The following is a 12700-nucleotide window of genomic DNA, read 5'->3' on the forward strand; positions in this document are numbered from 1 at the left end:
CTACCATTTAAATGATTGGAGGATAAAGCTGTCATTCAGGCCAGAAGGAACCACATTGGTGGAGATTAAAGCGATATATCAGCATTCTCATAATAGCCTGAATGCCTCAGATTCAGGAACCAATCTGCATTAACTTACCTACATCCAATCCACAAGTGGAAGGTAGTGTTAAACGATTGCTGCACTTGCGTGATCAGCTGACTCAAAATAGGAGGGATTCATGTCATGGCCGTCACATGCTCCAATCGAAACACGCCACATAAGCAAGGTCCTTTTCTTGATACGTATCATTTACTACGTCTGCACAATTTGTCCAAATCAATAGAGGAGATGCATAACAGGAACTTTGCTTACTCCAATCAGATTAGGCCACATAGGCAAGGTCCTTTTCTTTATGCACATCAGTTATGAAGTCTGCACCATTGGTCCAAATCAATAGAAGGCATATATAGCAACACATTTGCTTACTCCAATCAGATTATGCCACATAGGCAAAGTTATTTCCCTTAGCATATTCATTTCTGCGGTTACTAAGGTAACAAAAAAATATATATATATATATATATATATATATATATATATATACACATACATACATACATACATACATATATATACATAAAGGTCCTGACACATGGTTTCCAATTTTTATTTTATTTAATTTATTTTTTTTATTTTTTTATTTTTTTTAAAACACGTGGTACTACGTAGCAGAGGTTTTTTTCATATTTCTTTCTATAATTGCACAGGTTACTAGGATCATTAAAGATCATGCATATCAGGACCTTTACATGTTCTAGTCACGTGGTACCAAGTAGGCAACGTCCTGTTATATCATTCCTTTTACACAATGTGCATGTCTATTTACTTGATTTATTTACGCTCTAATTTAATTTCTTGGAGTAATTAGACTTCACTGCGCATACAACAGAGATTTCTTATTGTCAATATATCACAGATAGCTATAAGGGCATAAACACTTCCATTTATATCAATATTCCATTCCACTATGGTTAACAAACCTATAAATAATTATTGTTTAACCTATATAGTGATAATAGTAATGATATCCTATTCATTATTGATCATAATTAAGAGTAAAATATGACTGCAAAAAAGGTAACTAGATTTTTGGGTATATGGGCGTTTCAATCAGGGTGCATTAAAATTACTATACCATAATAACAATATTCAATAGAGTATTTTGTTTTATATTATATTTGCAGGCTTCACATCGATAAATTATAAGAAGGATGTATAGGTAAATCCCTCATTTAAACACCCCTCCCCAAGAGCGTTCAGTCTGAAAATCCATTTAGTTTCTTCTTGCTGTAAAATTCTATCAAGATTGCCTTTTCTGGACCCCAACTTCATCTGTCTAATTCCAATAATGCTGACAAGCTGACCCTTATCAAAATGAACAAGGGCAGGATTGGGCCAGACTTCTCATCACCACCAAATGACAGCAGAGTAACAAAGTCAAATCCACTGTGTTATTTCGGGAGGTGTATTCCCATGCACCGCTTCACAACCACACATGGGTATACGCTTCCTGATGTCGGCTGTTTTTTGCTCTTCTCCTTATCCTCAGCCTCCACCACCACTATACCACCAGGGTGACTGTGGACCGTGTTGCCATTATTGAAAGTTCCTCCGTCCTTATTTTTGTCAGCTTTTGCTTGGAATGCATAAGCAAAGACTGGGAGACCCACTCCCCAATAATGGGAAGAATATTTTTAAGATGCTGTACTGTATGGCTCTTGTAAGGGGCTATAAAAGCGTCTTGTTATACCACTCTGACCTCCACGTCTCTTCTGAGAGGCATTAAAAGCATCTTGTTATACCACTCTGACCTCCACGTCTCTTGTAAGGGGCATTAAAAGCTTCTTGTTATACCACTCTGACCTCCACGTCTCTTCTGGGGGGCATTAAAAGCGTCTTGTTATACCACTCTGACCTCCACGTCTCTTGTAAGGGGCATTAAAAGCATCTTGTTAAGCTACTGGGACCTCCACGAGTCTTCGAACGGGCATTGCATTTCCTCCTAATTTTTGGAAGCTTTTGCTTGGAAGGCATAAGCAAATACTATGGGAGACCCACTCCCCAATAATGGGAATAAGGTTTGTAATATGCTGTACTGCATGGCTCTTCTAAGGGGCATTGCAAGTTGCTCCGTCCTAATTTTTGGAAGCTTTTGCTTGGAAGGCATAAGCAAATACTATGGGAGACCCACTCCCCAATAATGGGACTAATGTTTGTAATATGCTGTACTGCATGGCTCTTTAAGGGGCATTGCAAGTTGCTCCGTCCTAATTTTTGGAAGCTTTTGCTTGGAAGGCATAAGCAAATACTATGGGAGACCCACTCCCCAATAATGGGAATAATGTTTGTAATATGCTGTACTGCATAGCTCTTGTAAGGGGCATTGCAAGTTGCTATGTCCTAATTTTTGGAAGCTTTTGCTTGGAAGGCATAAGCAAATACTATTGGAGACCAACTCCCCAATAATGGGACTAATGTTTGTAATATGCTGTACTGCATGGCTCTTGTAAGGGGCATTGCAAGTTGCTCCGTCCTAATTTTTGGAAGCTTTTGCTTGGAAGGCATAAGCAAATACTATGGGAGACCCACTCCCCAATAATGGGAATAATGTTTGTAATATGCTGTACTGCATGGCTCTTGTAAGGGGCATTGCAAGTTGCTCCGTCCTAATTTTTGGAAGCTTTTGCTTGGAAGGCATAAGCAAATATTATGGGAGACCCACTCCCCAATAATGGGACTTATGTTTGTAATATGCTGTACTGCATGGCTCTTGTAAGGGGCATTGCAAGTTGCTCCGTCCTAGTTTTTGGAAGCTTTTGCTTGGAAGGCATAAGCAAATACTATGGGAGACCCACTCCCCAATAATGGGAATAATGTTTGTAATATGCTGTACTGCATGGCTCTTGTAAGGGACATTGCAAGTTGCTCCGTCCTAATTTTTGGAAGCTTTTGCTTGGAAGGCCTAAGCAAATACTATGGGAGACCCACTCCCCAATAATGGGAATAATATTTGTAATATGCTGTACTGCATGGCTCTTGTAAGGGGCATTGCAAGTTGCTCCGTCCTAATTTTTGGAAGCTTTTGCTTGGAAGGCATAAGAAAATACTATGGGAGACCCACTCCCCAATAATGGGAATAATGTTTGTAATATGCTGTACTGCATGGCTCTTGTAAGGGGCATTGCAAGTTGCTCCGTCCTAATTTTTGGAAGCTTTTGCTTGGAAGGCATAGGCAAAGACTATGGGAGACCCACTCCCCAATAATGGGACTTATGTTTGTAATATGCTGTACTGCATGGCTCTTGTAAGGGGCATTGCAAGTTCCTCTGTCCTAATTTTTGGCAGCTTTTGCTGGGAAAGCATAAGCAAATACTATGGGAGACCCACTCCCCAAAAATGGGAATAATGTTTGTAATATGCTGTACTGCATGGCTCTTGTAAGGGGCATTGCAAGTTGCTCCGTCCTAATTTTTGGAAGCTTTTGCTTGGAAGGCATAAGCAAATACTATGGGAGACCCACTCCCCAATAATGGGAATAATATTTGTAATATGCTGTACTGCATGGCTCTTGTAAGAGGCATTGCAAGTTCCTCATAATTTTTGGAAAGCCTTCCATTCACTGCTTAGGCTAACAGTGTACAGGAGACCCAGTTGCTATAAATGGAAAAAACGGTTTAGTTAAGGCCCTCTGACCTCCATGTCATTTCCAAGGGGCATTGGAGTGCCTCAAAATTTTTGGTAGGCATTGCACTCACTGTATGCCCTATAACTGTGTAGCCGAAACGCTCCTTTTGTTACAGAAACATATCCTACAAGACATATGTGGTTGACTGGCCTGATATTGATGTGAATGGTCCCTGTTCCTCCTGCTCTTTCTCCTTTGCCACTACCTCATCCATCATTTATCACCTGAAGCTTTGTTTTAACGGGAGTCATAGAACTGGGATAGTAACAGGAAAACATCCAGCAATCCTCGGAGGAGGTAGGATATGCGCCAAAACGCTGACCCCCTCAGGCCTAGCCGCTACTACATACATGCGCTTGCATTCCAAGAAAACAAAGCAGATGCTAACTTGTATCATCATCATCATCATCATGGTCCTCACCTTGGCACTCTCAACTCCCCTGATGGAGAAGCCAGGGCCCACCAGAGGAGTCTGGTTCTCTGGTGGTCTCGTCCAATGCTGCTCTAAAGCAGGCCGGGCTAAGAAAAGTGTGTGGGGGGAAGTTGACAGGAAAAATAGGGGTGGCTGGGGACCGTTTATGGACACCCGGCTGCCCCCAGGCGGCTGGGGATCGTGTGTGGACACCCGGCCACGGGGCGGCTGGGGACCGAGTATGGACACCCGGCCGCACCCTGGCGGCTGGGGACAGAGTGTGGACACCCGGCAGCCGGGCGGCTGGGGACTGCGTATGGATTACTGGCCGCCAACGCAGCCATTACGTGGTGGCCAGATTCCGCCTCCACATGCCTATAAGGCCCAATTTCAAGTGCAAGCAAGCAGTATGGTATTGCAACCTGGGGGTGGGTGGGTGGTTGGCTGCATATTTGCGCTTGCATTGCAAGGAATGGGGGAGGTACAATTGAACAGTGCCCTGGGACAATAACTTGCACGGGGATAGTTGCAATTCTGCATCTTCTGATGCGGCAAGGATGACTTCTGATGGGCACACTTTTAGGCAGTGACCTGGGTGTCAGAGATGCTTCCAGGGGTATTCCCCATGCTGTTCCCATGTCTTTTCAGCACTGTATGCATGTGCCACACAGCACATGGCCAGATAAGGTTGTAAAATGTTAAAATGACATTTCCCGGTGAATGCATTTATCACGGTTGAAAGCAATACAAAAGTGCAAAAACGCATAAAAAATGATACTTGTTAACATAGCCCACGGTGTGGAGGAGTATTTTTTTGGGGGGGTTATTTATTTTACCTTATACACAAGTCTTTACCCTGGAAAGGAAGTTCCTTAACATATTTCACAGGAAAGCAGTTTCAGCTTCGTTTTTGAACGTTTTATTGTGAGCCCTTAAAAGTGGCTTAATACCTCTGACCACGTTGTTGACAGCAGTGACCTGGGGGTCAGAAATGGGGCAATCCCCATGCTGTCCCCATGTCATTTGAGCACTGTCACTATCGTTTTGGGCACTTGTTAGGCTTTTAAAAGACTGCCAGGGGTGCCACCGCAAAAATGCTCGGGTCTCTCATAGACTAACATTGGGCTCGTTGCTTGGGTCGAGCACCCGAGTATCACGGCGAGCTCGGCCCGAGCTTCGAGCACCTGAGCATTTTAGTGCTCGATGAACACTACACTGTTCCCATTGGGGCTCACAATCTAAATTCCCTATCAGTATGTCTTTGGAGTGTGGGAGGAAACCGGAGAACCCAGAGGAAACCCACGCAAACACGGGGAGAACATACAAACTCCTTGCAGATATTGTCCTTGGTGGGAGTTGGACCTGGCTCCTATTTTAAATACTGCGCTTGCGCAGTTCATATTGTGGTCTTTAAAAAACTGTAGGCTCATCAGTAGAAATTGCAAATGGCTGTTAATTTTTATATGGCTCCATTTTTTTACTAGAATATACAAAATACTTTTGAATAGATAGAACTTCATTTCCATACCATTTTATAAAACGATTATTTTTTTAGATTAATAATCAAAATCATATAAAATCAGTGACAAAAGTAAATTTTCTCATTTTTAGTACTTTTTTTTAGGTATCACCTAAAATGCCAACAAGCCTTTCTGGCTGGAAATACAATAGTATGTAATATACTTACAGTGTATTGGATAACCATCCCTGTCCGCACATGCAGCAGCCAACGTTCTACCAATACGAGAAAAAAGCAGCGAGAAACACCCCATGTGCCCACCTCGAAGAGACAAAAGATGTTTGTTGGGAATACGACAAGCCTATATTTATCAAAAAATAGACATAAAAGGCAAATAATGTTGACAAATACATGATTATGCAGTAAAAGGATAAACACTCCTCTTTACTATAAGAAAATAAGTCTCAAATACCTGACCAGACAGTCGAGTCCACTTGAGAGGTTCCTTTTTCAGTCTAGCATCAGATGAATTATTTTCCATCACAGCATCGTCATTCTGCAGGCCAGACTGTAGGATACTGCTTTCCAGTTGGGCAGCGATACTGCTGTTTGGGTATACCTGTAATTTAAAGGTCCACAATAAAAAAAGTTGTAATAAGTTTATATTAAAGTTTCAGGAAAGACAGAAAAAAAAAAAAAAAAAAAAAAAGAAAAAAGACTTACATTATCAGGCAGTTTCAGGCCTTTTACTGTCACATACAGAGTTGATGGGTAACGGTTTCTGGGATATTTTAGCCACCAGTCATAGACATGCATGCTGGAAGCTACCCTGGCTCTTGAAGGAGGGTAATAAAGTTGTAGACGTAGCTTTTTATCTACATTGAGCACTTCATTAGCACCTACAATCTAAAAGTGAAAAAAAAAGAATAAATAGTAACAAAAAATATAAACACTGAGATTAGAAAAACAGTTTTTTTTGTTGTTGTTTTTTAATATATATATATATATATATATATATATATATATATAAATAATATTCGTGATATTTAAAATGGATTGTCCCCTTTCAAATATTATGGCCCCAAAGGCTAAAAAAACAAAAACAAAACAAAAAAAAAAAACAGCTAACTGAGCTGTTAGTCAGCCTCCCGGGGTACAATGCTACCTCTCGCCACTGCTCTGGTGATCTGTACAGACTGCAACTGCGCTGAAGCCAATGAAAGAACTTAGAAAGTAGACAGCTGGTTGATTGTCTGCAGTGTTGTCAAGAGGGCAATTTTCCAGGCCATAACTTTGTTAATTTCGGGCAATATAAGGGCTAACCTGTCAATATGATTCTCGAGGTCAGTATGATTACATAAAATAAAAACTGTGCAAGTTTGGTATCACTGTGGAAGAAAAAAAATAGGAAATTTGTATTAAATAATAAAAAATATATATATTTTGCTTGTGTTGCCATTATCAAGACGTTTTCTTTTTTCAGTCTAAAGAACCCCAGCGGCCATGGCAACACATCACGGGATGGAGTAGGGTGAGATGGGTAGTTAGAAAAGCACGCCCCCCAGTATGCTGTTAATGCTGCTGTCATAGATTGACAGTGGCATTTAACAGGTTAACACCAGCAGGCAGGGCTTCACTGTTAGAGGCAGATGATAGCTGAATAACACTGCCATCATGTGTCGGAAAAAATGCGGGCTCAGCTACTGAAAAAAAATCAAAGTAAAGGAATCGACATTGGAAGTACCTGTATGCCCAATGTTAATAAGGAACTAAGCTATAAACAGATAAGCAGCAAGTTAATGGTTAAAGAGGACCTTTCACTTGCCAAATATGTTTTTCCTATTTTAACAGCTTGCCTATTTTAACAGCAGACTTACCGTTAGAATTTGCTGTCGCTTGCTTATTGGCCCCTATCAACCATAACAAGGAAGGGGCCTCATTCAGGTAAAAAAGGTTGTAAAAAACACCAAGATAGATTTACTAACCCTGTACAATTGCTAGATGGTGCAAACTAAAACTGGACAGTTTGAAATGTACCACATTTATCATATTTGCAGTTGGTGGATAATAAATGTGGTGTCTTTTCAAACACTTTTTTCTTACTTCACAACACCTTTTGGTTGGATCATATTGTACTTTTAAGTGTTTAAAGAGCACCTTTCACCAAAATGTTTAATGTTGAACTGGACACAGGATGTAATAGAGGCTGTGGAACGGAATAAAACTTTAGTTTTTTATTTCAAAACTCCGTTGCGGAGATATTAGCAATCAAAGTATTTGGCACCTAATGAGTTAACTTTTAAGTCCAAGAGTGTATTATTAGTTTTCACTTAGGGTGCGTTCTAATCCCTGTATGAATTGCCTAATCATAAGCAGCACATCAGAAAAAGAACAAGCCCCATAATAGCTTACTTTTCTCAGTGTGTGAGATGTAATGTCTGATCTTCTTATCTAACCTCCTACATGATTAGTTAGTGCTGGGAAATTAGATCACAAATGAGTCACACCTTTCAGATAAGGTCCTTGTGAGCAAAGTAGGAGCACAGCGGAGTTTAGCTGTGTCACATTACAAACCCTTCTATCATCTCTCCTCCTCTCATAGCATGCATTGCCTACCCCCCCATACTGCCTGTCCTGAGATGAGTAACACTTGTCTGTTTTGCTAAACACACAACAAATAGTTCTAAAATTAAATAAAACAATTTGTGCCAAAATATGTTACATTTTCCAGTTGAAAAACACTCACTATTGTAAATCTGCCCCAATGTTTCTATGGAAAATGCCATATGCCAATGAAGCAATATTCTGACATGAAGCAGAAACATAACTGACATGCAAAAGTAGCCCCAGCCTAACGGGTCATAGTCCCTTTGATGGTATGGTATTAAGATACATTTAACATGAAATGCAAAATACCTTCAAAAAAGCCCATGCAATTTTGTGGAATCCTTTCTCCTTGATTTCAATGTCTGAAATTGTTTTTAAACTATCTTCATGTGTCAAATCAAGAATCTGGAAAAAAAAAAAGAATTTAGGAATTTAGAAAACTTCAAAAATACATAACAAAATTAGGAACGTTTATTAGGAAAAACATACATAAAGTCTGCATGATAGAAAAACAAAATGTAATCACTTCTTACATACAATTAAAGTACATGTCCACTTTTGAACCTTTGTTGATCTACTTCTCTTAGGGTATGTGCACACGATGCAGAAATGCTCAGGATTTTTTCCTGAGCGTTTCTGCATCTCTCTGGCAGGAAAAAACGCATGCGGATTGTACATGCGGTTTCCTGCCAGGGACATGCGGAAATGAAGCGGTCTTCACTTTCATTTCCGCATGCGGGTTGACAAGCGCTTCCCAAGCGATTTTAGCATCACTTGGAAAGTGCTTGTCAACTTCACACTATATAAATCCATGCAGCCGGCATGGATTTATATAGTGTGTGAATGTCAAAAAATAAAAAATAAATCTATACTTTACCCTCTGATGGCCCCCGGTGTCCTGCTTCATCGGTCCCGGCTGCCGGCAGTGAAGACTGTAGGACCTTCCGACGTCAGCGTCACGTGACCCGTCACATGACTCTGACGTCAGCGAAGGTCCTTCATTCAACCGCGAAGTGCGCGGGAAGCCGGCAGGACGCAGCGCGGGCCGTCAGAAGGTGAGAATATATATATTTTTTATTTTATACTTTTTTTTTTAATGGTACCTGGGTCTGGATGAGAGTCCTCTCATCCACACCCGGGTACCATCCGCACATTAGACCGCATGAAAAGCGCATCAACATATACAGTGATGCGGATTCCATGCGGTCTAATGCAAGTCAATGGCGGCAAAAGGGCAGCGTTTCCGCAAAATTAATTGACATGCTGCGGATTTTTGACCGCAGCGTTTACGCTGCGGAAAAATCCGCATCATGGGCACAGCACATGCGGATTTCCATTGGGGAACATTGCTGCCCTTCTACCATGCATTTTTCATGCGTTTCCGCAACTGCAAAAACGCTGCGGAAACGCATGAAAAACGCATCGTGTGAACTCAGCCTTAGATTCTCAGTTACAGTTTATATTATAATCCAGAGCAGCATTTACAATTCTGTAGGCTCCCAAGTATAAAGTGTTTATTGGTGATTTGTGTATTATTGGCTGGGACACAAAAGCAAGCAATGATTTTCCAAAGCTACTCAACCTTGTATAGAAACTATATTTAGGTGGTAAATGGCTTTCAAAAAGGATGGACAAATCTATTTATGGCACATAAAAAAACAATCACAATGTGGTGTGCATATTAATAGGTTCTCAACAATCAGAAATAACAGAGATTCAAGCTACTAAGAATCTCGTATACTGTCCAATTGTGGTATTTAAATATTGTCATTCACACTGCACAACTTGGGCCCCGGGGGCCACTATAACATTTTGTGCAGCCCCCAATTATATGCTCACAGGAATGCTGGCATGTTGGCGACTGCACTTAGTTTACTTAAGAAAGAAAAGCAGGGTGGCACACAGTCATTTCTCTACATCCCATGTACATTTTTGGGGAATGGAGTCCCTTTACCCCCCTTCATATTCCACAAATATGTATATGAGTTTTATAGAGGGCCATCTATGCTTATGGCTGTCCACATTGTAGTTTATGACATTTAGGATTACAATGGGGAGAGCAACATTCATGCATGGTCTTCGTCTCTTCTAAGTGCTAACTGGGGGTAAAAGGAACCGCAATTATTCCCATAGCTGCAGGGTCCACCTTTATGGAAGAAGACTTCCGATCATGCGCAGTTCGCTTCTCCGAAGCCGGCACGTGTACACCTGACTTCAGAGGATCAATGCAGTGAGGGAAAGCAGCCACGTGAGGTTTGTATAGCGCTAGTGATGACGCCGCACTTGCAAGTTATGTTATCACGCCCAAATGGGCGTGATAACATGCTAAGTGGGCTGACTATTCTGGGGACACTAACGCCCCCTCGACTAGTCACAGGCCTCATTTACATGTCAAACAGACTTTAGACATACTTTTAACAAACATCTGTTTATGTGTGTAATGTAATAAAGGGACTGTTAGGCAGGGTATTTATATATGCAGATACAACTATTGGTGGTTCTGGGGGCAGGGGGGCCTGACAGGTTCCCTTTAATAAAGAGGCATTAAACGGTCTTCCAAATGATTTATAATCTTCCAACCTATAATCTGAATATTAATGTCTAATGTAAAAAAAAAAAAGGGCAACAAGTAATACTTCTCCAAGCAGTAGCAGCATTATGTAATTGATAATTTATTACAGGCTCAAGTCACCCACTGGGACAAAACAAAATAAAATTACATGGAGATCAATAGAGATTTTTTTTAAAAAGAATATTATACACGCATATATATGTATACACATACAATAACATGTACGCAGTTATATGTACATATATATATATATATGTACATATATATATATATATATATATGTACATATATATATATGTACATATATATATGTACATATACATACATATATATATATATAATATATATGTGTATATATATATATATATATATATATATATGTGTATATATATATGTGTATATATATATATATATGTATATATATATATATATATATATATGTGTATATATATATATATATATATATATATATATATGTGTATATATATATATATATATATATATATGTATATATATATATATATATATGTGTATATATATATATATATATATATATGTGTATATATATATATATATATATATATATATATATATGTGTATATATATATATATATATATATATATATATATATATATATATATATATATATATATATATATATATATATATATATATATATATATATATATATATATATATATATATATATATATATACACACACACACACACACGTACAGTACAGACCAAAAGTTTGGACACACCTTCTCATTTAAAGATTTTTCCGTATTTTCATGACTATGAAAATTCTACATTCACACTGAAGGCATCAAAACTATGAATTAACACACGTGGAATTATATACTTAACAAAAAAGTGTGAAACAACTGAAAATATGTCTTATATTCTAGGTTCTTCAAAGTAGACACTTTTTGCTTTGATGACTGCTTTGCACACTCTTGGCATTCTCTTGATGAGCTTCAAGAGGTAGTCACCGGAAATGGTTTTCACTTCACAGGTGTGCCCTGTCAGGTTTAATAAGTGGGATTTCTTGCCTTATAAATGGGGTTGGGACCATCAGTTGTGTTGTGCAGAAGTCAGGTGGATACACAGCTGATAGTCCTACTGAATAGACTGTTAGAATTTGTATTATGGCAAGAAAAAAGCAGCTAAGTAAAGAAAAACGAGTGGCCATCATTACTTTAAGAAATTAAGGTCAGTCAGTCCGAAAAATTGGGCAAACTTTGAAAATGTCCCCAAGTGCAGTTGCAAAAACCATCAAGCGCTACAAAGAAACTGGCTCACATGAGGACCGCCCCAGGAAAGGAAGACCAAGAGTCACCTCTGCTTCTGAGGATAAGTTTATCCGAGTCACCAGCCTCAGAAATCGCAGGTTAACAGCAGCTCAGATTAGAGACCAGGTCAATGCCACACAGAGTTCTAGCAGCAGACACATCTCTACAACAACTGTTAAGAGGAGACTTTGTGCAGCAGGCCTTCATGGTAAAACAGCTGCTAGGAAACAACTGCTAAGGACAGGCAACAAGCAGAAGAGACTTGTTTGGGCTAAAGAACACAAGGAATGGACATTAGACCAGTGGAAATCTGTGCTTTGGTCTGATGAGTCCAAATTTGAGATCTTTGATTCCAACCACCGTGTCTTTGTGCAACGCAGAAAAGGTGAACGGATGGATTCTACATGCCTGGTTCCCACCGTGAAGCATGGAGGAGGAGGTGTGATGGTGTGGGGGTGCTTTGCTGGTGACACTGTTGGGGATTTATTCAAAATTGAAGGCATACTGAACCAGCATGGCTACCACAGCATCTTGCAGCGGCATGCTATTCCATCCGGTTTGCGTTTAGTTGGACCATCATTTATTTTTCAACAGGACAATGACCCCAAACACACCTCCAGGCTGTGTA

General features: G+C 39.7%; 1 protein-coding gene across 7 annotated transcripts in view; it reads right to left on the minus strand.

Moving 5' to 3' along the window:
- Positions 1–12700, minus strand: part of AHI1 (Abelson helper integration site 1) — a 280181-nt gene that overhangs the window by 243963 nt on the left and 23518 nt on the right. For all 7 annotated transcript variants that reach the window (XM_073671294.1, XM_073671289.1, XM_073671290.1 and 4 more), the window contains 4 exons: positions 8515–8610; positions 6322–6504; positions 6071–6217; positions 5827–5959 (listed from right to left, as the gene is read on the minus strand). In XM_073671294.1, coding sequence (XP_073527395.1) covers positions 5827–5959; positions 6071–6217; positions 6322–6504; positions 8515–8610 — 559 coding nt within the window. The remainder of the gene's footprint in view (positions 1–5826; positions 5960–6070; positions 6218–6321; positions 6505–8514; positions 8611–12700) is intronic.

Source organism: Phyllobates terribilis, unplaced genomic scaffold, assembly GCF_046119375.1.
Source record: "Phyllobates terribilis strain yellow unplaced genomic scaffold, ASM4611937v1 Scaffold_3__8_contigs__length_932513732, whole genome shotgun sequence".
Lineage (NCBI taxonomy): Eukaryota > Metazoa > Chordata > Amphibia > Anura > Dendrobatidae > Phyllobates > Phyllobates terribilis.